The 26,151-nt window shown below is 39.9% G+C and overlaps 2 protein-coding genes across 2 annotated transcripts in view; one reads left to right on the forward strand and one right to left on the reverse strand.

The window, feature by feature from the left end:
- Positions 1-12,470: 12,470 nt before the first annotated feature.
- Positions 12,471-15,615, forward strand: dct (dopachrome tautomerase). The gene is made up of 8 exons (XM_029530386.1): positions 12,471-12,759; positions 12,866-13,165; positions 13,594-13,694; positions 13,934-14,100; positions 14,244-14,423; positions 14,509-14,644; positions 14,733-14,934; positions 15,440-15,615. Exons 1-8 carry the CDS (start codon positions 12,471-12,473, stop codon positions 15,613-15,615), a joined length of 1,551 nt encoding a protein of 516 aa, XP_029386246.1.
- A 2,673-nt stretch (positions 15,616-18,288) lies between these two features.
- Positions 18,289-26,151, reverse strand: part of LOC115061799 (glypican-6) — a 76,402-nt gene continuing 68,539 nt past the window's right edge. The window contains exons 7-9 of the mRNA XM_029530313.1: positions 20,934-21,070; positions 19,558-19,733; positions 18,289-18,527 (exon numbers count right to left, since the gene is read on the reverse strand). Coding sequence (XP_029386173.1) covers positions 18,322-18,527; positions 19,558-19,733; positions 20,934-21,070 — 519 coding nt within the window. The 3' untranslated portion in view covers positions 18,289-18,321. The remainder of the gene's footprint in view (positions 18,528-19,557; positions 19,734-20,933; positions 21,071-26,151) is intronic.

A 26,151-nucleotide genomic window follows, 5' to 3' on the forward strand; every position in this document is an offset into this window, starting at 1 on the left:
CAACAACAATATCATAGCCCCACTATTATTTATCTTGGCATGTTAATCTATTTTTATAATTAAAAAGATGTATTTGATTTTTACACTCAGAGCGCAGCTTATGAAATTCTTCTTTCATAAATTTCTGTGTGGAACGATACCGACCTAATAGCTGGTACAAGAATACAAAGGCTAATTTTGCCTTTCTTCAACCCCATTCTTCTGTTTGGACCCTCTTTAGCTGGTTAAACAACATTTTTTTTACTGTTGTTTAATACCTTTGCGAATTTTCCTCAAATGAATAATCTGTTCTGAAAACCCCTCAATGTAAACTGGTGAGTCCATTTTATTTTATTTGTCTAGAATCTGATGTCTTATTAATGCACAAATATAAATCTATTCATGAAGTTTTGGTGACTATTCATCATAGGACATACAATAGCATCCATAGAAAATAACACAATTGTGGTTTTGCTTTTGACGTATTTTATGTTTTGTTGCTTTCCTTACATGTGAGAGAAGAAGTAAGAAGAAGTTTAAGGCAAAGGTTGCATCAATACTCTTCCACACACACAAGGTCAGGAGAAAAGAAAATAGAATATCTGAAGCAAAAAGATATTGATTTTTGCAGGTTTTAAGATTATTTATTTTACACACAAGGCAGTGAGATTTATGACAGGCAAAAAAAGAAAAAGGGAAGCCAATGTCAACAGAACACAACATATACATATTATCATCGCAGCACTGAAGTCAAAGTGAAATAACTGAAAAAAAAAACAACAACAAAACAAATAAAATCCATCTTTCCACTTCTCACGTATTGATTTTAACCATCACCATTAAACAGTATTTTTTTCCCCCCTGAGCATCTAAGTATAAACAGTCCTGAGATCTTTCTAAAAAATAAACAAACAAACAACAACAACAACAACAAAAAAAAACAGACCAAGCTGAGGATGACTGTACAGAGTGAAACTCACTCTGCTCTGAACAGGCTGTCTAACTCTAAAGCTCCCACTGCTGTCTAAAGGAACTCATTGCACTAATAACTTTATATTCATAGTCAGTGCTATTTTGGAGGATTATTATTTTCCACCCCATATTTTGACATTACAAAGACTGGCTGGAAATATAATATAATATATAAATATATATATATAAAATTCAAGAATAGAGTTAATGCAGAAATTTCAAGCACAGATGTTGAGGAGTGACAAGATTAGACATTTTTCAAAAAGGTCCTATAGCTGCCAGGTAGTAAGTGAAATCATTAAGTTAATAACCTAAAACACGAGGCATAGATTTATTCTATGAATCCATCAATAAATTAGAATAATGTCAGTGAGCAGCCTGAAAAAATGTTCTTTAAACTGACATGACATTTTTTGTTCCATTTCCAAATGACCGCTGGCAGAGATTGCTGGCTCTCGTATTAATTCTCAGGTTTTCAAGGAAAAAATACATCTATCATAAGTAGAAATAATGAAGTTGAAGAGCTGATGCCCCGAGGAGCAGTCACAAAGAATTATATCTTTCTATAACACAGGACAGAGGCAAAAGATAAGTACCTGTCAGTTGGCATACTCTCTGCTACATGTGCCTATCAATAAAAGAGATTATTTTCCCCAGTTATTACAACAGAGATCTGGGGGGCTCGTAGATTGCACCTTTAATGAGAAGGAATGATTTCTTCATGCACACTCACAATCACACTTGTAGTGAGTGAGCTGTAATGCCATCAATTTCCCTTCTTTCTCTCTCGCTCTCTCTCTCAATTTTACAAGAAGTTATTAAAATGAAATTTTGCCAGCATTAATTCACAGGGATTATTTATTACATTTTAACAGGATTATGGTGTGCAAAAGCTTGATTTGGGATTCACACCCTTTATTGTGATATCGAGGTTTAGCAGTCAGATTCTGCAGACTTGTTGTAATTAACAGTGGCAAAATAGATCCTTGCCAAATGATATGTCACTCCATAACTAATCTTTGTGCACTGAAAATATTGGAATGCCGTAGAATGCATCTGCCGGACAGGACTTGGATTTTGTCTTGATCTATCAGTGGAGGATGACTTGTCGTCGTGTTTGCAGTACTTTTCTGTCAAAGTCCAAACTGCGCAAGGGTGATTTCTTCATTGCTGTAATGTTATCAAGTTTCAAAGTGTCAGGTGTAGTGGTGCTTGTTTAATAGAGCTGACACTGATCTCATGTCTGTAGCTGTCAGACGTCCCCCTCCCCCTTCCCTCCTCCCCGTGCACACACGTTTTTGCAGCCATGGTGTAATGCTCTGGAACAACCATATAGAAGCGTTAGCAATGACAGTATCGAGAACCTGAATGTATGTATTTGGATGGCAGCAAAGTGGTATTTTTTTTATGGGCTTATCGTATTCAGCAGAAAATCCAACACTTGCAAAACACGTCTTTAATCTCAAAACATGGCTGGTTCATGAAATGTGCCATTAGTTATACTGATGAAGGAGCATGACTTCATACCTTAATTGGGAAGTAATGCGAAGGCCCTCCGAACAAATCTATTATTAATGGTCCCACCAGATATCACATGCAGGGATCCTTCAGACATCCCATGCACTTTAGCCACATCGCCACGCCGTGCCAAGTCACATTGTGCGTATGAAATTTTCCATGTTCTTTGTGACCACAAATAAGGATACATTGAAGGTAATGGCTTTGAACATAGTGTTTATACTTGATTTGTTTGCTCGTGTGCAGGAAAGAATGGGAATCTATAAAAGGATGTGAGACAGGGAAAGCAATCAAAAGTCTGGCCTTCACTCATAGTGCTGCTGACAAAAATGTTACAAGGTTAGGAGCTGCTGAAGTACCTGCAGACACATCTGCCTCTTTCTCCCCCTCTCCTGCTCTCTCCTCTGAGCCACTGAGAGGTTCTCATCTCGAGAAAAAAAATTTTTTTTCTTAATCATTCATCACATAAGAGACATGGCTTTATTCAGCCTCTCCTCCTGCAAAGTAAATAGCTGTCTAAGTTACCAATAGCAATTACAAGTGTGGCACAAATAAAGAAGTATTCCACTGAACTGTCAGTTGCTGCTTCATATGACACATTAATGGAAAAGTATGGAACTTTGAGCATATTAATTCAAAACATACTGACACACACTTTTTTCACGTGGAAAAAAAAAATGGGTCAAGTGGAACAGTGCCCTTTGACAGTCCTTTTCAAACCAGAATGAAACCTGGGAATAGCAGCATGTTTTCTTCCTCCTCAGAGAGATGGCAGCGTGTTTTCTTCCCCCTCAGAGAGATGGCACCCATACAAACTCTTACAGGAGACACAAATGAACTTTAATTTCCAAAAGCAAACCTCTGCCCTTTGATATTAGTGTAGACAGGTGTAAAAATATACACGGCTAACACAGAGCAATAATAAGAGATTTATGTATGTAGGGCGCAAAGGGAAATGCCAAGCCGATGCCTGGTGCTGTCAGGTTCACTTCCCTGTTGCGTCATTCACCACGCCGGTGCACAGTGAAGCCAAATATGGCAGAATCCTCCATTTCATATACCACACGCCTCACGAGCTGCTGTCAGGCAAACGGATGTCTGCTGTATACGTATGTAAGAAATGAATAAACAAGTTGAAATATTTCCCCCCTTAATTTGATGCACAATGCATTCTGACAGCATTCAGCATTCAGTTCCGTTCGTGGCTGATTCAAGACCCAGTGTCACATGTCATGTCCCTTCTTGCTCTGATAAATACGTTGGTTTAGTGGCAGGCTGCTAATAACACCATATCGCCACTCAACACGTCGTATCAGCCGGTTTAGTTTGTCCTGTAATATTATCACCTCAGTCTGACCCTATCTAACCTTTTACCTGTACTGTCAATACACTCAGAGGTGATAAAAGACCATGTGTGAATAGAGTGTGTGTAACGTTGCAGCCAGCAGTGATTACCGAGGTAACATGAACACTTGGAAGCGATACTGAGACAGGACTCTTTTTTTTTTTTTTTTTGTGCCTCCTAAATTGCTGGACAGCTCCGGGGCTGACATTTAAAACATAACATCACCAAACAAAAACACATTAAAAGAGAAAAGCTGAGCAGGGGGCTTTAAGCGAAACCTGAAATTCAACTTTTGGCGAAGGCAACTGACCCAAATTTCTTGCCCCTTCATTTCCCCCTTAACATGCTTCTGCAAGCCCGGGCCCCGGGGTGACGTATCCCTTACACAGGGATTGGCAGTGCATTTACATAGCATGGTTAATGAGAGATCAACACCAGGAAAGCGCCTTGAATATAAAGCTTTCTTGTAAAAATAATGAGCGAGCGATTGATCCATACTCAAACAAGCCGGTTTGCTGAGTTAATACCAAAGGCAGATTATAGCCAGTGCCAAAAGTGCCCTGGCGTGCGACGCCTTTTGCTTAGAGGGTCCCCAAACTTGTCATCACATTAGCACATGGTCAAGGAGTACATCCTACCACTCTCATAATCTGCTTTCCTGCACAATTAGCCTCCTATAATAAGGCAGCTGCCTGACAGCCGCCAGGGAGAAGAGAGGAAAATCACTGAGTTTAACACGGGAGGGATGGATCATTTACTGCCACTGAAATATAGACTCAGAGGTGATTCTCTCCATGTCATCACCTACTGCTGGCCCTCGTTTCAGGTCTTAATGTTACGACAACATGGAGGCTCGCTCTTCTTGATTGCGCCCAGCATCTATTGCACTTTGATGAAGACAGACAAAGGATGGTAAGAAAAGGGGGCATGCTGGAGATAGACAGTGTAAGAGGGAGAGAGAAAGAGAGAACACAGTGGCCGAAGGAAGATGTGTTTTAGCTCAGAAAATCTGAGAGAATCAGATGTTGGAGAGGGTAGAATGGCAGGGGATGGCAAGTTTTCTGAATAAAATAATAGATAATTTCATTCCGACAAAGACGAGGAAACTATGGGCAAGGGAACAAAATAGCAGGAAGGGATGGAGAAGGGAAGGGGTTTGAAAAGAATAAGAAGAATTCAGTGCTGCTTCTTGCAAGGGAAAAGAAAAAAAAAAAACATTGATGACACCCGGTTCCATTCTTCCGCTCTCCCCTTTCTCTGCTCCTCGCCTCGCAGCACGGCGGGCTAAGCTGGGAGCTGTAATGTCATTAAATTGCAAATGCTTTTTTTTCATTTCCGACACACACTGTTTACTTATCTGGCAAAAACATATGTTGGAAGGAATCCGTTAAATTCTGCCCATTGCCTTGGGTGAAAGTGCAATAGAAACGGGCCCACTGAGCTCCTTCTGTCGTCTCCTTTTAGCACTTTGCCTTATCTACAAGGCTGCTTAGCAGCAAACTGGCGAGTTCAATGAAAAATGAAGATACAGTGCAAGATTAGGGAAGAACAGTGAGGGGAGAAATGCTTGGAGAGAGGGTCATCCCATTGCAAATGATTTCACTCCTCTCCATCTGCATAAATGACTATTTTTAAGGCATCTCCAGCGTCTGTATATTTTTCTCACTCTGCCACACATTTAATTTCACGCCCCGTGTTCTGAATATGCTTAAATGCATATCTCTGATGCACCTTTAAGCCAGAGGAAAGAGGATGAGGGGGGGGGAGGTGGGGGGTGGGGGGGTGGGGAGGGTACGAAAGCAAAATTAAAGATAAAATGGTGTGATTTGCACTACAAGTCTATTACTTTATGGCATTTACATATAGTTTACCTCTGCAATTCCAAGATTTTTTTTTCTACCACCTTCCTATCAGTATTTGGGCTTGTATAAATATGTATAAATCTTTGTTGAGAAGAAATAGAATTCCTAGCACTGCACTGGAAAGTTTGAAGGGTGCACTTTCTTGCTTCAACTTCCTCTCTTGCTCCCACGAGACTGTCAGCATATCTGCTGGGGGTGCTCTCCCTCAGCTTGCCCCAACAAAGGCGCAGGCTTCAAGCACTTTGTTGCCCCATGATCCTCAGATACTCCTCCCCTCATTGGAATAAGTGGGGAGAGGGATCCCGGGTCAGGGCTTGGCCATGGCTTTAGAGGAAGGGCCTGAAAAAGCCTGACTCAAGCAAGGAGCGTCATCCTTGTCAAACAAGTGGCTGAATAGCTCTGTGCAAGCACACAGACTTCAAGTATGTCACGAAAAAATTGTCATGGAAAATATTTACAGAGGACTCCAGCCTCCCACACAGTAACATGATGAATAGAGCCCACATGTCTGCTGTTCCCTGTGCTATCAGGTGGATGTGTTGTTCTACAGTGGAAGTTTGAGCTTGCGAGTGGAAAGCCCGCCCCTCGCAGCAGAGAAGAAGACGGCTGTGGATTGGCCTGGGAATGAAAAGGAGAGAGAGAAGCTATTCAGAGCACGATTCCTTCCCTTCATTGTCTGCCCGCTTAGATTTGAATACGCTCACTCAAAGCAGATGAGAAAAATGCTTCAGCCCCTTGCATTGTTGGCTTTCTCTCTCTTCTTTTCTATTTGCAATTAAATGCATTTCAAATGGAACAACTGTACAGAAAGCATTTCTGATAAGAAGGAATTCCATTGCCTTTAACCTCCTTTGTAATGGCTTTGCAATTTTTGAGCACTCTTATTATGAGAACTGCACAATCAAAACATATCTTTGAATAGAAAATGCCATACAACTTAAGTATTGCTTCATTGAAAATTAAATTGCATTTAAAAATCATTTTTAGTCTCCTGTGTTGCTCATTTCATAAGCCAGTCTTAGTGTTTCTGTTTTATTGCTTTGTGTGTAACATTGTGCCTTGACAGGACCCTTGTGTCCTTAGTAGTATCACACACATTGGTCCTAAGCATGGGATGAGATCAGTCAATTAGAATTAATGTCATCTGGTCATTTACAGCTAAACACCCTCCATATGTATTGTGTTTGCTTTGTGTGCAAAGCATCAACTGCAAAACCAATCTCATCCTCCAGACATGAATTTTTGAAGGATTTGAACGCTGTAAATAACTCCAAACCCTCTCTTATGAGGTTTACCCCTGGAGCACTTTGTAACTTATCAGGGCTGCCTTGTGCCTCCTCTAATGCTTGCATTATGCTCAAATGTAAATCGGTAAGCTGCCAGAGAGGTGGGCGGGAATCACTGAAGAAAGAATCACTGAAGGGTCTAGCCAATATTCCGATTGGGGCATAGCAAAATAAACAGTATAGTTTTGTTTTTTAGAAGCCAGTTGAACAAGAATGTATCACACTACTCTGTTTTATTCACAAACCATTGTCCCTCAGTGATGCACACTACAAGAGATTTTAGCTTAAGTCATGAAAAGTGCAGATCCCGTAATATTTGACAAAGTCTTCAGAGTTGTAATTTTTTTTATCCTTTTTCAAAATGCCAACACTAATATAAATGGATAGTCTAATATATTCTGAGCGAATGATGCCCAGGGGTCTGTTTTGTATTTCTAATTTCCATCTCTAATGGTACAAGAGACTGATTAGTAATTAGGACAGGCCCGTTTAAATGCATGTAATGAGAATTATAGGTTTCACATATACCCCGCACTTCATCCTGACGACAACGGATAGCATCTCCGTCAATTTGAACGCATGTTGACCTTTACTGGTGATTAATCTACAAGTTACACAGTTCTTCATGCTGCCTGTCCTTGAATTGGCTTTATACTGTAATGAGTATATCATTTGGAATCTCCCAAATAATTGACCTGAAGCATGTTTCACAGCATAACTATTAATCTTATTTTCCAGTGAATAATTTGAACAGTTTGCCGGAGAAGTGGGTTATACGAGTACAAACTATAGTGCAGAGCGGATACGTGGCCCCTAGATATCAATTTGGAGATGGATAGGAGTCTTAAAGAGGATTAAAACTCTATACGGGCTACTCATTTCACAAGACTGCATACCACCCAGTCCACTGTATATACTGTCAGTCACCGCTTGGCATGGTTGAGATTTGAAATGGTGACAGTTAAAGTACAAAGATGTCCAATCCTACACTATTTCATGGCATATTTGGTCGGAAGCATCCTGAAGGAAATGCAAACTGTAAAGGCCAGTCATTGGGCTGAAATGAAGGGCACCGGGAACAGCAACACTGCCCCCCTGCTGCTGTCTGCACACACTGCATGACTCTGTCTCTCACTGTAGTGCCACAGTCAATATGAAGGTGGAGTACTCCTGCTAATGTGAGCTATTTTTGGCTTTTTCTATTTTGTGGTTTCTTCATACGCAAAAAGGATAAAAAGTTCATACAAAACATAAATCAGATATTTTATCTGGTAATTGTAAATATTAGGGATGCATTATTATTGTTAATCAGATAATTTATATCAGAATAATATCCATTCAAGGAGAAGGAAGCATTTTTTTTTTTTAGATTTGCAAAGCTTATCTTAATGGTTTAATGTTTACAAGCATTGATTGGATGGATTTAGTTGATACATTAGCACATGGCTGCCATGAGATATCATTTAGAGGGGATCACACGAGCAGAGCTGAAGTCTTGAACTTAAAATCAACTTTAGGGAGCTTTCAATTTGAAACTTGTTCAGAACCAGCTCCATCTTCAACCTTATCTCCTGTTTTATAAGAGTTTATTTCAGACTTATGAGTAGAAATTACTAGACCATAGCAGGGTTGGCATGAGCTGGCATCCATTCTCCTTCAATGCATTAAGGTTGAAAATACAGGCCGATTTAAAAGACTGCTGTAAATATGGAGAAAAAAACTCCCCCAAAAAACCCCAAAAGCCCTGAAGAGCTTGTCGAGTGGCTCTTGCCATTACTTATCATTAATAAAATACAAATTACAAACAAGCAAAAACATTTAAATTGGTTGCTTCTCTTCAGCTTTTACAACACGAAGCTCTGTTCTCTGTAAATGCAACTGAAGTGGTCTGCATTCAATTTTTAAAAAGGTCCTCAATTATTTAGTAAACACATCATCCAATAAAATGTATGCTGAGTGGGTTATGTGCTGCTGGGTGCAACACTCACAATACTGTCAAGACAGTGGATTCGTTTCTTCATCCACATGGTAACGAGTGAATAATTTCACCTCTGGCTGTGTTGAAAGACTATTTACAGAATGGTTTCATTAGTTCTACTTCAAAGATGCATTACGGACCATTATGCACATCCTTATGTTGCACCTGAGAGGGGAATATGTGAAAAGAAATGACAATAAATAGGAGCAATAAGCTTTACCACCACTGAGTGATATGCAAATCGTTCTTTCCACTTCTTCCTTGCTTTGTTTTGTAAATATATTTCTGTGGCGTCACCTCAGAGTTCCCTTTTGCAATCTTATTCTGAAACTGGGATTTCCTGAAGCAGATCATAAAAAAACATTTCAACTTTTTAAAAAATGTAATAGCAATTAATATTTTTTAGTTTAAAGAGACGTTGCATCTTTTTATTGGTTGTAATTATTCAGTCAAACACACAATGTCATGCGAGCCAATAATACACACATACCTTGTTCTCCATGGCTCTCTGGCACCATCCTGTGTTTCTGCAGAAATAATGGATTCTGTTTATTTACACATTGACACTTTCTCTTTCGGGGAGGAAGGTATTTCCATCAGGCATTTCAAGTAACGCAAGCGAAATATCTGAAAGATAGCTAAAAAAAAAAAAAAAAAAAAGAAAAGAAAAAATAGACAATAATATCTTTGGGGAACACTTTCAAGTATCTGATGGTCAGTTCGGTGCTGTTGGAAAATGAAATACCTGATCTGAAATTACAAAGGCATTGAGGACATGATATTTGAAGGCCAAAGAGCAGTTGCCGCTCACGTGTGATGATTTGTAGAATGTATTGCATGGAAGCGCACGCTGTTGTTGTTTTAATTTCTTCCCAATCTGCCTTTGAGTAGGTTTGTTTTTCACTTGATAGAATTACATGTTATCTCAACTTTCATTAGATTTATTCTTTTTGCATGCAAAACTGCAGTTTTCCCTTCACATGACAAGCCATGACTGAAAAGAAATGAAACTTTTATAGTCCCTGCGGGAATTTGTCAGGCTGAACGACAATGAAATTAGTGGTTACACTCAGACTTGTTTTTTTCTCTCGCTCTCTCACTCACATGTTTACAAACTTATTAACAGAAATAAACGTGAAATACTCTCTATTGGACATTCCATATGACTTCCAGGAATCCTGTTCACTAATCCTGTTGTGTGCAGTGAACCTAACAGGCCCGGTTGTGTAAAGGACTCAGTGGTCACACATGGATTTTCTCATAAGGTTGTATTTAGGTCTGCTGCAGCTCCAGACTCGTGTTAATCTGATTCTTTGCCACTTTAGAGATGCTCTATTTTACTTACACACCTCTTTGACATCTGTCAATTGCACAGAAATATAATAACTATCAAATCTTTGCCGATATTTGATTGACATTTAACGTGCTCATGGGAGAGAGTGTGTTTTTAGACCAAATTCACATTTATGCTTTCATTTCCCCAGAATAATGAAATTAATACTAATAACTTAATAACAATGTGGAATATGTAAAGAGTTTCTTCAGGCTGGGGGAATACAGACGCCCCTTAACTCTACATACTACATGGACTTAAATGGTCAGCAGTCACATACCGGGCAGCTGGAATGTATCAACAGCGCAGGTCGAACGCACACATCAAAGTATCAAGGCTTTCTGTGACGGTTATGTTATTCTCATGCCTCTTTACAAAAGCTGCTTAACAAATGCCCAACTATACCATTTTTTAGTAGATTTATTTATACAGTTGAATGAGAATCATTCGTCATTATCTGTGCTGACGTTGGATGAACACCTGCCATCAACTGACTTGTCTTGTTTCCAGTCACAAGTGCATCCTTTTGAATGCTTGAATGTGACTGTGAGTATAAACATTATATATATAATATAAATAATATAAATATATATATTTATAATTTTTTCCTCTGGTTTGTACTCCAGTCTGAGTGGCTGCTGATCCAATCAAAGGCTGTTTTATTGTTCAGGAAATACATTTATTATTATACATTATTGGTAGATCACAGTTAACAACAGTATAGAGGACATTTTGTGTTTGAGAACATGAGTTTCTGTGTGTGATGAATGAGAATGGTCACATGAAAGCAATAACTTAATCCTTCACTCAGTTGGTTATCATGTGGGGGGGGTGCCTCTCCAAAAACAAGCACCCTTTTATTACTACTGCCCATTTCACAGGACACAATTTACATTATATTTGCCTTAACTCTTGTGAAATTTTAATTCATGTGACACTGTAATGGATGTGCTGTTGTGGACTGGGCTTTATGTTACATTACAGATATGTTTATATTTTACTCCACTGCATTTATTGGATTATTTTAGTAAATATATTACCAGTTATTAGTATTTTCTATTAAAACACGCTACAAAATAATGGTGGATTATTACTGGAAAAAAGAAGACTTTCCAAGATAGATCCCTGAGGAATACACTACCCAGCATTAGCTTGAGTATATTAAATAAAATTACTCCCACCTTTGCTGTCTGGAAGATCACAGTGCGAGTGTTTTTATAATGTTTTGTTGGTTGTCATCCACAGGCACATGACAGTGCGAGACAGTGTGACAGTGTGAGAAAGAAAAAAGCACAATGCTTTGAACTCAGAGAGCTAAAACTACTAAAAGTGGGGCAGCACTGGAGGCTGAATGGTTAAAGAGCGTGCCATTTAATCTCAGTATCCTGAGTTTGAGTCTGACGTTGGACCACCCCAAAAAAATAAAAAAATAAAAAAATATTAATAATATTAATAATTAAAAAAAAAAACTTTTCTCACCTCAGAAAGGGAGTCAGCTGCGTCTGGGGTGTGAATATAACACAGGAAGTTCAAAGATCCAGACTCATCCAAGTAGCAAGCCTGAAATATTTCTGAAACCTGCAAAAAAAAAAACCTTTAAATTAGTTTACAAAACCAATCTACTGATTTCCTGCCCCACTGTCACATACATAAGAATGACCAATAACTGTGTTACTTTTTCAGTCCGATTAATTTCTTAATTTTTTTCATCCAACATGCATACTGTGTATTTACTGAAGAGGCTCTACAATCTGCTCTGCTTGAGGCAAATTTGACATGCTTCTTTATCTTTGTACTGATTTACTCTAAGTAATTGTTAAATCAGGCATAGCATGGTCTTTAGGTACTGAATAACTGTAATACTAACTCGTCCCTTGAGGCAGTACAGAGAGGCATCCAGCTCTTAGTGGAGCTCACAGCTCTGCTGTCAGGTGATCATCACAAGACCAATGGCCTAATCCCCCTCAGCTCCACAAAAGCAAGACGAGAAACCACATTCTATCTTAATGTGCATGTAACCAACTGGAACACAACATGATTCGGCTCTAAGTGTTGTTTCCACTGATGTTCAAACTATCTCTGGATCTAATTTGAAGATACACAACGGGGAACCGTAGCAGAGTGAGATTCTACGCTCTTCTGTGGAGACTAATTGACTGTGTAACTTAGTCACCAGGAGGAAACAGACAGGTGAAATATGATGAACGCCCTGGCTCTCGCTCTTCTTTGTTTACTGCTCTGGCCTGAGTCGACTGAGGCTCAGTTCCCTCGCGTGTGCTGCACGGTGGAGGGCATCCTGTCCAAGCAGTGCTGCCCTGCTCCGGGCTCAGATCCTGCCAACGTGTGCGGCTCTCTGACCGGGAGAGGGATCTGCTCTGCAGTTCGAGTCGACAACAAACCCTGGGGAGGACCCTACAGACTCAGAAATGTCGACGACAGAGAGAGGTGGCCCACTAAATTCTTCAACCAGACTTGCAGATGTTTTGGTGAGTGCTGTAAAACGTCAGACGCAGGAAGTTAGTGAACGGCTGATGAAGAGGTGGATTCAGACAGACACACGTCAGTGATTTAGTTTTGCCTTCTGTGTTACAGGTAACTTTGCAGGTTTTGACTGCAGCCAGTGTAAGTTTGGCTGGACCGGTCCCAACTGTGACCAGAGAAAAGCTCCAGTGGTGAGGAAGAACATCCACGACCTGACCCCTGAAGAGCAGCAGGAGTTCCTGAATGCCCTGGATCTGGCTAAGACCACCCTCCACCCCGACTATGTTATTGCCACTCAGCACTGGCTGGGACTGCTGGGGCCGAACGGAACCGAGCCACAGGTCGCAAACATCTCCATCTACGACTTCTTTGTGTGGCAACATTACTACTCTGTCCGCGACACTCTTCTGGGTATAAAACCATAAGATATTGTTACGGTTTAGTTAAATGTGAAAGAAGAAGATGCCTCTTTTCAATTTTTGTGGCTTGAGAAAAAAAAAGGTCCAGAGTTTTTGAGATTAAATTGTGGATGTAGCATTTTTTCTAGCTACTATTTGTAATTTAAAGTTTAGACTCATATGATTTAATGTTTTTTTTCCTGTATACCAGTTAATGGCATCTTGATATTCACGGCAGTTTTACCTAAAAATTTTATCCACGCATTTTGTCTCAGCTGATTTTTACAAACATGCAAAGCCTTTGATTTGAATGTGATCAGTTTTTCAATAATTTATTCACCCAAACACTGATTAAAATGTATTTACATTCATTTTTACATCGGCATTATTGCTGCTTGGTCCAAAAAAGAGGAAATCATGCGAAAATATATTTCCCTGCAGGTCCAGGACGCCCGTTCAAAGCCATCGATTTCTCACACAAAGGTCCAGCATTCATTACCTGGCACCGGTATCACCTTCTGAGCTTGGAGAGAGAGCTACAGGTATATGTAACATCTTTAGAAAAACATGTTATTAAACCAACAATATGTAGTACGTAAAAACACATCTCTCAAATCTTTTTTTTTTTTTTTTTTTTTTTGTTTGTTTTTGTTTTGTTTTTCATTAGGAATTTTTAAATATGGATGAAAAAATCCGAAGGTTAACGCAGCAAGGTTTCCGGCCCAAATGTTATTTCCTCATCTGATACTGATGAAAATGAAAACGTGTCTTCTCCCTGTAGAGGCTGATTGGCAACGAGAACTTTGCAATCCCTTACTGGAACTTTGCCACCGGGCAGCGAGAGTGTGATGTGTGCACCGACTCCCTGCTCGGGGCCCGCAACCCAGAAAACCCCTCGCTCATCAGCAACCAGTCCAGATTCTCCAGATGGGGTGTGGTGTGTAACAGGTCCGTATAAAAACAATAAAGATGGGTCGTGGGTGAAACAACATGGGATCTCAGTGAAACTTCAAAGTGTGGGGAAGATTTCTCTGTTTATGATGTCACACATCAGCTGTTTAATATTTGTTTGTTCTTTTCCCCTCCTTCAGTTTGGATGACTACAATCGCCTGGTGACTCTTTGTAACGGTACAAGTGAGGGTTTCATTGAGAGAGGGATAATAGAACAGAGCAACATGTCTTTGCCCTCCATGAATGACGTCAGAAGCTGTCTTGGACTCAGGGACTTTGACAGCCCTCCCTATTTCACCAATTCTTCCTCTAGTTTTAGGTACATTTCTACTCTTGATCATCAACAGTGTTTTATTCCCCTGATTTTTTTTTGTTTAACAGTCTTTATGCTTTGTAACTCACAGAAATGCTCTTGAGGGGTACGAAAAACCAAACGGAGAACTGGACGAGTCCGTCACCAACCTTCACAACCTCGTCCACTCCTTTCTCAATGGAACCAGCTCTCTGTCCCACTCTGCAGCTAATGACCCCATCTTTCTGGTCCGAGTCTGCTTTCAAGGTTTACGCTGAAACAATGTGGTGGCGTTGACGTTAAACCCTGTGCACGCTGTGCTATTTGAATTTGCAGGTGCTCCACACTTTCACTGATGCCATTTTTGACGAGTGGATGAGGAGGTTTATTCCATCCAACGCCACCTTCCCAGATGAAATGGCCCCCATCGGTCACAACAGAGACTACAACATGGTTCCCTTTTTCCCCCCAATCACCAACGAAGAAATCTACGTCACGTCTGATCAACTGGGATATTCTTATGCCATCGCCCTGGATGGTGAGCAAGTGTTCAAAGACTGACTTTAAAGGAACATTTGGGGAAAGTGGAAAAAGTTAGACATTGTGGTCCAGGGTTAGATTAAGAGATTAATTCAGTTCTCATTATAGTATCTTAAATGTGAAGCTACAGCCAAACAGTTAGCTAGAAAGAGGATAAGAGAGCAATAATCCCTAATTAATCCATTCAAATGCCGAATGATTTTATGGGTTTATGACAAATTTCTGGCCAGTTGCAAATTCCCATATACATATGGGAATTTTTTTATGTTTAGCTTGAGAAGACACACGTGCTAATGTTCTGGTTTTCTGTTGTGCCACACACTTTTACAGAAAGAAACCTTGCTGCCTTCTCAACTCTCTTTGTTCCGTGAAAGCAAACATTTGAAGCATCTCGTTTTAACACGTTGGATACCATTTAAATGTTGTTGTTCTGCAGTTAAAAAAAAAAAAAAAAAAAAAAAAGATTCCCATTGTTCACCTCCGCCTGTACTCCGTCTTTACAGAGGCAGATGGAGGGGCCACTGTGTTTGTGCTGGGCTCCACTCTGGGGGGAGTCTTCATCGGTCTCCTGGTGCTTCTCCTTATCTTTGTGCTCTACCTGCGTCAGCGGAGAAACAGTGGCTTTGAACCTCTGATAAAAGCAGACTTCACAAATAAAAAGTACACAGAGGAAGCCTAGATCTCACCTGTTGTTCTGCAACGCTCTCCAGCACTTATACCTACCTGAAAGAGAGGGAGCAATCTGCTCTTTGGGGCAGAGGGAGCGACCATCTGTTAATGTGTGCGACTAACAGATCATTGTTAATTGCACACAAGAACAACGCTGTGCTGGAAAACACTGACAGTGAAACCAATAAAACGAAACTGTTTCCGCCAACTTGAATTGTGATTTAATTTCCAGCCCTTTCTTTTTACACCAACTAATCTTCTTTGTAACTTTTGCCACAAATACGAATCTATTGGAATGTTTTGAATAAATATTTATTCTCAAGAACAGTAACAAAACACGCAATGCAATCATCATGAATTGCACTGAAAAACAGTAAGGCATATTTGCTCTAGTTCTTCACCCTCCTCTTAAGTTTGAAAGTCTATTCAAACTCCGGACTTTTTGTTTTTAACCTCGACCGAATTTGAATCGATACAGCGATACATCGGTTGTAAAAAAATGCTGACTCATAACGTTTTCCTGCTAATTCTATTTTTCAGATAATTTGTCTGACCCGACAACCATTTTCACCATTTTATTGCAAAAATATTACCATTAAAAGTTCAATGATACAAAACATAAAAAGGGCATCCTTTCAGGTCAATATTCATAGTAAAGAATCCTTTCGAATGACACATTTGACAGATTTCTTTTGTTCTCATAATGTGGCTGCGAACGCTGACTTAAAGGCAACAAAGAGGAGCTCAACAAATATCCGTTGATATACTGCGGCGGGTATAACACAGGCTAATTCTGTGGCTATGTAAGCTTAGCTGACCTGCTGGTTATGGAGCTGACAGGCTCTCAGAGAACAGTGGACGTACATACAGGCTGCTTTTTGTCCGCCCCCCTCAGCAGTGCCAGGCCTCTCACATTCTCTGTAAGTACGCTCTACTGAGGAGCTCCAGCGGAGCATTCAGCCCTGTCCGGTCTCCACAGATTCTCATTTCACAGGTGACTGTGGTCGGCCTCAAGCCTGTCTGTGCTGCAGACATAACCATTCAAGCTTTGCAGATAAATTTAGGGACCTTTTCTTTGCATTTCCAGTACCCACTACGTGCTGTTTGCTACTTCTTCTCTTAATAAATCTCTCACCTTTTACATAACTTTGGTAATCACATTTTTTTGTCTGTGTGTGATTTACCACTTGACTTTTTCATACTTTATGACAGCATTTTACTTTTGTTGCTAAAATGCACATTTGAATAACTATTTTATGTAAATTGGTACAGCAGTTAAAGAACAATCTTTACCTATTAAATTATATCTGCATTTGTAAGTTTTTTCTTTCTTTCTTTCTTTCTTTTTTTTTTTTTTTTTACAAATGGTGGGGGTTGACAATACTGAGCATTCTGAGGATGCAGCAAAAAACATATTTAGGGTCCAATTACTATAAAATTACAGCTGCAGACCTCCTTCACAAATTTTGCTTCCTATGTAGGGCTTCCTTCATAAGGCTTCCTTCATAAGAGCATGTTTAATACCTACTTAATTATCCTCCTCTGTGCCCGAAGGTCACAGACAGTTTACAGCTGTTAGGTGGAAACATAACAGAAATATATCAATCAACTGTTATACATGAATTAGTTTAGCCTGCTTCTGCACAGAACCAGCTTGATGACGACGGCACTGCTGCATGCTGTCTCCGTAGGACAGTACATGCTCCATAATAACTGTTTCCAGGCTGCCTGCTCTTCAAGCTAAGCCTGAGAAACTGGCATATGAGAAAATTATTTTTTTTGCAGGTAATAAATTTGTTGCAAGGCAAATGAGTACATGAAAATTTCAATTTTATCCCTTTTAACACAACATTACCTTTCAGCACAAGGCTGCTGATACAGCAAGCCTACAACCTTGCCAAATTCCATGGTTGAAGATATTGTAAAATAAGCTAATAAACAATATTGAAGCAACAAGACTTGGTAGCTACATTTGTTGTAAAAACAAGCATGAAAACAAGACAATGTTGATGAGTTTTCAACAGCTCAAAAAAAAAAAAAAGAAAAAAAAAAGAAATTTTTGGCACATGTCTGAGTGACAATGGATTTACGAGTCAAGAAAAATTTTGGATGGAAATGACATGTTCCTGAAATTTTTGCCATTTAGATTATTATCTTCCGCCTTTGTTTTAAAAACACATATGAAACTCGTTGTGCCTTTCTTTAGGTGCATCAAATAACCACATTCTCAACATTTTTTAACACAAACAATTTTTGCATAAAAAAAAAGAAATCAAAACAATCAAAGTGCGTGTTCAACTTTTCCATATTACCTACACCAATACCTGCCATGTGTGCAAGAAATACTTTTTTTTTTTCTTTCAATCTCTGAAAGAGAGTTTGTTGAGTTGGCTCGGCATCCGTGTTAGATGGTGAACCGATGCCATAAAATATCAAGTCTAAGGATGGCACTGCACGATCTTTGGGAAAGTGGGAAATCATGAAGCATGACTGCTCTCTTTTTCAGAGCAGACTCCTCTAGCCTTAAGGCCAGCAGCCTGAATACTGTCTGCTTGCCTGAATACAAAAACTGCAAAAAAAAAAAGAAAAAAAAAAAAAAACAGCAAAAAAAAAAACAACTACCAAAAACAAGAAAAAACAAAACAAAACAAACAACAACAAAAAAAAAAAAACTACCAAAAACCCTGCAGTCCATGTTTGGCCCACTCCTCCAGCATTATCTCCATTGTCGGTGGAGTGCCAGGGCTGAGAGGGCTAACATGGTTGGCAGGGCTACAGAGGGTGCATGGAGTGGGGCAGAGGCACCCACGGGCTCGCTTCGGTCAGCTCTCACCACTGGGGCTTCAGTGGTGGCACCGTCCATGTCCGTGGGGCAGACCTCTGTGCAGCCGCTGCCACTGCCTGAGCCGCTGCCTTCGTCGCCTGCAACACCAGAACAGAATGCAAGCCAGACTGAGCACAACTCTGAAACAGCAGAGTGACATTAGTCAATTTGCAACACATTCTACCAACCTAAACTCTCACTTTAAAGCTGCGACATGTTTTTTCACAATGACGTTAAACGCTACAATTATATATTTTTAGAATTTGGATTAAGTCATAACTATATGCTCTCATATAACACTCAAGATGAGCCTAAAGAATTATCTGCAGTTCCATTGAGCTTTTCTGGAGCAATTTTTTTATCTCACTATTTTGGTTTTAGGGCCGGCAATTCATCTACTTTGGCTTGCTCTCTTTTTAGATGCAGCTCTACAGATCCATTATGCACCGCCTGCGCACCACCAAGTGGCAGGACCACAAAGTTAGATACTAGCTGATAAGCATAATGGAACATGGAGACAGGTAAGTGAACCCAAACACCTAAAAGAGGACTGACTATATTACGTCAACATCAAATTAATGTCAACACAGCTGCCGGATTAAGAGAAAGTAAGTCATCAAAGTTCATGAAAAAAAAGAATATCATATGCAATAGCAGTCTGTGCGACTCTGTACTTTATGTAATCATGAATATGACTTTTGAAAAAGAAGATGAAAAAAAAAAAACAAAACAAAAAAAACCCCAACTGTGACGGTTGAGTCGTTTTGAAGGACAATTAAAGAGAATGCATTTAATATGCTTCCTCCAAATCACTCCATGACTTCATCAGTGTTAAAAGTACCTCAGTGAAAACTGGGATTATTGGCATTGTTTGTTTTTCACTTCAGACAGCCTCTTTGTTGCTTTAAAAAAAAAAAAAAAAAATGTCCTGCTCTTTCATAGATGCTGATTACTGCTGCATCAAGGTTAGGCACGATTTCAAAACACAGCTTATAAATATGAGTGACAAGCTGCAATGTGTACTTGACCGAGTCAGTCAGGGATGGCGAAGCAGAAAATACATTTCATGCCTAAAGAAAACAACTACATGAGCATGCTGTCATGTACGTCTGCATGGTGTTCACTTACTTGAGTCTTGAAAGTAGATGTCGTTGCCGTTGTAGGCATTTTTCAGTTTGTTAGTCATCACCCTCAGAGCCATGATCTGCTGGCGGATGAAAGTATCCGGACGGGTGATGTCCACGCCAACCTCGGGGTTATTCAGCTGGTTGGTCAATCCATCCTTTTGCACCTCAGGGAAGTAACTTACAGTTTAAAGAGAAAAGTTAAATAAACAAAGAGGTATTTTTGGTTTCAAAGGAGCTTGATGAAATATATATGAACGATGCTAGACAAACCCACTGACTGAGCAAAGTTAAACGTATTATTGCCAATAGCACAACATCAACACACAGTGTCTCATCATTACTGTAGTGATATGTAACATTTTTTCCAGCATCAAGGTGGAACCGCTTAAGTCAAACAAGAAGCCTGGGCAAATAAAATATAATCTGTCATCCAACAACTAAACGCCAATAGGCACAAAAGAAATTTAGTTTGACATATCGGAGCGAGTGCATCCTGCACCCTAAGTGGGAGGCAAAGAGCAGACCTGTTTTGAGATGTAGGTGTCATCTACCTGCATGACACCTACATGTTTAGGTGTCATGCAGCGGGTAGAGGACGTGTTAGAGGAGTGTTGGTAAAAACAAACATTTGGCCCTAATCATGCTGGCTAACTTTTTGATATACAAGCAAGCCGTTTCTCCAAAGAGTGTGCGTCAGCTGCCTGCATTCCTGTTGATAAATAAGCAGCTGGATATCACATGAGGCCATTCTGCAAATCATCTGAATGAGTTGGTCATGGGATCATACATTGTCACACAGAGAGGAAACATTATTTTCTTCTTTCTTTTTGGACACTGAAGATAGCAGCAGTTAACAGATATGACATGGATTTAAAGAGTGAAAGTATTAGTTATAAAACTGCTGAACCTGCTTTGAACACATTTGATATAATGTGTGAAAGTAGCACCCATCATTTAACTGTAACACAAATCATGGCTGTAGGTATTTGGAGTTCTTATGAAATCACTGGAAAGGCATTAAGATGAATAGTGAAAAGATCCTACGGGTAGTAAACATGAAAAAATAAAGCACAGAAAGAGACACAATAGCAAAAATGAAAATTACAATTTTTCCAATTGCGTGTATTGGACCAAATTGAACCAAAATAATCAACTCCTCTGTATTTTAGAGTCCATTTTTTCTTTATCTAGGTGACAGATTACAGTCAAAGTGTGCCACGTCCTGAATTTACAATGACTTTGATCCAACTAAAGTCAATAATCTGGTTCTTAATTCCAGGATTAGACTGATTAAGATTGGCCGATTTGACCAGACTGCTGAATTCTGAATAACCGTTTGTATAAACCTGTATTATCCCCGGCCTTGGCGCCCCTTACCTGCCCTTGGTGTGTCCATTCCAGCACTCCTCATCACTGGCATTTCCAGCGGTCACTTTGTCCTCCACGCACATCGCCTCAGGCAGGTTGGACCAAAATTTCTTGGACAGCTTCAGTTTTTCTTTTATGTCAACCACCTTAATAAGGACAGGGGTTGTTACAAGGAGGGAAAAAAAAAAGAAAGAAAGAAGTCAAGTCTTATGTTTCAGTGTAGCAGCCTTAAAGTTAATGTTAAAGAGCTACACATATTGTGTGATATAAACCGGGAGACACACTGACAATCAGATTATTTTGGAAAAGACACAGCACGAATAAAGCCTCAGTTATAAGCTGCTGCTGTCCTCAAAGCATTTAAAACACTTTAGTCATAAAGATGTATCCTTGAGATGTTTTAACCTCTGACCCCCCCCCTCCCAAAAATGGATTTAATTTCCCTTTCATGTTGACTATTGAAGGTTTGCATCATGAAAAGTGAGACCAAACAGGCTTGCAGCAATAATTTCATCTTGAATGTCAGACTTAAATGATCCCTTGCATCCTGGCCATGTGACACAGTCAGATATCGCTTCCTGACTTGAGCCTGTTGAACTCCAATCTTTCATCAAACACACAGAATTTGACATATTTCACTGAAGCTGAGGGAAAGCCTGATAGCAGCAGGTTGGCCCATTATCTTTTTCTGTCTGACTTGCTGTTGGCTTACGTGAAATTGTAGTGAACCTGAGCAGAACATGAAAGGTGCTGTACTGAGTGTGCGACGCTGCTGTAGGCCCCGACACTGCTTTTGATGTGTTAATCCTGTCACACTGATGCCAAAGCACTTCAGCAGCTCTGATACTGCCCAGAGGGTCAAGGCTGCACTCAATGCAAGAGATTGACTGGCAATGTTTGACTAAACCTCGCACATTAAGTTTAGTGAGATTCACAGTTTTTTCTCAGGCTCTGCCAGCAAAGGCAGGCCTGTTAAAATAGGGGAATCACACTGGGAACGACAAACTTACATTTTCAGGAAGTGAAAACTGAATTAGCAGCTCCATTATGCATCCATCATAGTGTACCTTAAACACGACTTTAGCACGTGATAAATGATAATGTTTTAAATATTTCATCCCAATGCAGTATTGACATACATCCACTATAAGATTGAATTCATGCTGCTTTTTTTTTTTCTTTTTTCCCTTTTTAGTCCTGGAATTTGTATAAAACATCCGCACTGAGACAGAGCACCCAGAGACATCCACGGGAAATAAGAATGCAAGCGCTTGATGAACTTAAAATACCACAAATGGATGGCGCTTAAAGGAGCAAAAACTCAAAAGAAGAGGAAATGTTGAAAGGTCTTTTCACACAGTAATAAATGTGCCTGTGGGGAAAGTCTCACTTCATTGCGCATTGCCCATGAATAAGTAATAAGACTGCAACAAGCAGCGCTGACGTGCAACCGGCTGCAGTGCACACTAGATGGCACTATGTCTTTGAGAAAGGGGGAGATGAAGGCAACAGGAGAGGGAATCCATGGAGAAGCACATTTTCAGGGGAAACCAATTATTTAATCATGTTTGTCTTCATGTTTACATGACACTGGATGTGATCTCATTCCCCGCAGAGAAAGAAGGCATTACAGGAAAAGCGTGTTACAGTACGGAGATGATGATGATGATGATGATGATGATGATGATATGTGAAGAAGCAGAGACTGGTGTGGAGCCAAGATCAACATTAAAATAACGTCATACTTCTGACAGTGTGGATGTGCTCATTAAAAAGCACCATGAGGATGTTAGATAAAAAACCCAACCCCTTTCACTACCGCCCCCCCGCCCCCCACACACACACACACACACACACACACCTCACAGCAGGCCATTACACTGCGTTTGTTTTCAATGACATACTAGCAGATGACATATGATTATGTATGATAGTTGTACTGATTCCTGATGACAGTGAAAGTCTCATTAGTATGTGACACCTATGGTTCCATATTGAAGGATAACAAGGCTGTTGATCATGTTCTAATTGGAGGTTCAACCCTGGAGCATTTATATTAGATTTTTTTTTTCTCACTTCAGTAACCTGTGAGCTTCAACAAAACATCAACAACAGCCAGCATTTACATCTTGAGGGATAAGATGGGGGGGGGCAATACATTTAGTTTCCTTCTTCCATCACAGAGACATATTGCCACACACATGCACTTGGTATAAGACTGTGCTTGTCATTGGCAAAGGAAACAAAACAACAAAAAAAAAATCTCCACATTTGGTTATTTGTATTTTTTCAGCTGGAGAAAAATGTTCAGCGGTTATCTATTGGATAATAAACCGTTTAAAGACCATTATACTATCTGAGAAATATGTTGTCCTAGGGCCAGAAATCAACTTTGTAGAACTCTCCTTAGTTAGCATTTTTAAGTATCACACAAACATTTAACTGATCCTAGAAAAATTACACTCACATAACATTATTAATTATTCATAGCGATAAAGTTAAAAAGGGAAACTTGAAACTTTGCAGAAAAAGGAAGCTTTGCTTTTCTACGCTGGTTTAATTAGCTCATTAGATAACTCCACCCTCAACTCGACTTGATTTATCACACGATATAGTTCTCATGAAGCCTTATTTCTCTTTTTCCTTTCTTTCCATCTCACTGTACGGCAATTAGGTTGTAATTATGGTTGTCCTGCGAGCGTATTATATTGAAAATGTATGATCAGTTCGGTGATATCTGCGTCACATGTTGTGTCACACCCTGTTTTGTACCAAGAAAAAGAACTTTGCCAAGGTCTCAGTGATGAAGACAGTTCTGACAGAGCTGTGCATGGCCTTGCTTTCTTTCTCTTTTATGCATCACATCATCTATATTCTATGTTTCTTCAAGGCATGCTGCATACAATGTTCCTTACACTTTTGTGGAAATGTGTGCCCTGGGATGCATAAAACTGATCTTTATTGGAATTTTCTCATTGCTAAAGATTGTGGGACATTTCGAAATGTTTTCTTTTTTAAATACATTTATACCCATTATCGAACTGAAAGTACAGCTACTTTTGACCAAATATTGTTTTCAAAGTTTCACACATTGAGCTGGACAACTTGTCTCACTCCCAAATACTCTGAACACACTTTTGAGAAAAAAAAAACAAAAAACCATGTCATTCTTTATGAATGGCTCACAAGCTGAATATATACATATATTTTAAAAGGTACAACAGTTGGCTGAAACAGCTGGACAACAAACAAGCCAACAGCAGTAAACAGTGCAGAAACAGTGAATGTGCCAGGCACATTTGGTGCTGTAATGAGCATTTACAGCAGCAGCGCAGTGGATGTGGGATTGACACAGAATAAACTATATTTACCAGGTTTATTGTAATGAAGAGTCACCAAATACAACCGGCTGGCTCAGAAATGCCTGTGTGTGTGTCTGTGTGTGCGTGTGCGTCTTAAACAACAGAGCTCTGTGGTACGAAAGAATAAGCCATGTAAGGATTTGGCTACATAAACACTACATGCTGGTTGAGTCGATTCATTGCTGGTTTTGGACTTTCCCTGGGCTTTGATGACGGTAACGAAACGTGATCAGACTGATGCTGGAAAGTTGCACTTTAACAAGTGGATGGATTATTCCTAATTAAAACTCATTCAAGTGAAGAAGACGAAGACAGTAAGGTGAAGCTGTGCCTGCTCTTTTCGTTCCTTCTCAGCCATACTCCTCTCTCCTCTTTTGGCCTTTGTCTCACTACGAACCATTTATTCCTTCATTATATCCCTCTCTTTCTGTCTCCTCCCTGTCTGTTCTTTCTCCCTGCTACCTCCGCTGTCAGTGAGAGCGCAGGTTTCCTGGAACAGAGTCCTGCTCTAAGGCTCTTTTTGAATAAAGCCTCTGGTGTTTCTCTCTTGTTGTCTCTCTTGGTAAACAGTAGATCCTCAGTCACGTCTGGAATGCTCTTACAGGTCTCTTTGTTCACCTTTGGACCATGTCCTTATTTTAAATATCACGAGAGCCAAAATATAAACAAATGTACGGCTTGATTGTAAATGCTCCCAATGTATATGCAACTTCATGCAAACTCATATTTAATTTGACATTTAATCAAATCTTCCATTCTTTCTCTCCATGTCCTCAGGAATGTGAAAACAGGAAGTTTACAAAGCAACACTAAGCCACAATAGAAGAGATTAATTCGGCAGTAAACAGCGCTGAAAGTGGCCTATAATGCATTACAGCTCACATAGTTTGACTTGCCACGATGAAAATGAAATCTAACCAAACACAGTGGGCATACAGTACAATGTTTACCAGCTGTTTAAGGTAACCGCCTTGCTTGGACGAGTCAAATGTTTACAGAGAATAAATATTTCCAAAAAGCTGCAGCACGAGCCAATGAGATAATGTTGTTAGTGGGCTTGAAATCTGTGTGTTTACAGACACTCAAAGTATTCCTTACAATATTTATCATCTGTTCTGTTTTGTGTACATGCTGAGGCTGAGGCGAATCACAGTTTTTTTGTTTTTTTTTTCCCTCCCCGGTATGCTGAGCTGAAAGGTGGCACGCAGCTGCCACCTTTCAGCTCAGCATACAAATGTGAATGATCTGTACTTTGACCAGCAGTTTTCAGATGCCCTTGCCTATTCTCAGATCAAAAGCTGATGTGTCACGAGCTTTGAAGCTGCAGTCACACTCCTGCCAACGGCACAATGTCAGGGGCCCAAGCTCTTATCGAGCTGTGGAATGACGCCCGGACGTGTTATCTGCCTTTAAAAAAATAAAATTAAATAAATAAAAAATGCAGTATGTTGATAGACTATCTCTTTAACCTTTATTCTGAAAAGAACACACAAATCATCCGCCGGGTGCTGAGCTAAAGTGTTCACCATCTCCCCTGACTGTTCTGTCAGCTGCTAAATCTCCCTTCCTTCCTCCCTCCCTCTCTTTCTCACCCAAGCAATAAAAACAGCTTATTGGGCACTCTGTGCCCAACAGTTAAAACACTTCCTATCTTCTTAACATAGCAATTATGATTTTTCAAGCACCTATCTGGGGATGTAATCGCTCCATGACACAGACCGTATCCCTACTGGTGCGAGTTTGAGCTAAATTAGTGCATTCTCAACCTAATCATAGACTCGGCAGCAGGTCCTGCCACAAAACCACAAGGAGCAGACAACTCCTCGATCAACTTATTTTCCTTGGCAACTGCTACTCCAGTCTGC

The sequence above is a fragment of the Echeneis naucrates genome, chromosome 21 (genome assembly GCF_900963305.1).
Source record: "Echeneis naucrates chromosome 21, fEcheNa1.1, whole genome shotgun sequence".
Taxonomy (NCBI): domain Eukaryota; kingdom Metazoa; phylum Chordata; class Actinopteri; order Carangiformes; family Echeneidae; genus Echeneis; species Echeneis naucrates.

Excerpts from the sequence above, each read along its gene's own strand:
- dct (XM_029530386.1), top strand. The coding sequence starts at position 12,471 with ATGATGAACGCCCTGGCTCTCGCTCTTCTTTGTTTACTGCTCTGGCCT. Across the intron at positions 14,424-14,508 it reads AATTCTTCCTCTAGTTTTAG|AAATGCTCTTGAGGGGTACG; the intron begins GTACATTTCTAC and ends TGTAACTCACAG. Across the intron at positions 14,645-14,732 it reads CTAATGACCCCATCTTTCTG|GTGCTCCACACTTTCACTGA; the intron begins GTCCGAGTCTGC and ends TTGAATTTGCAG.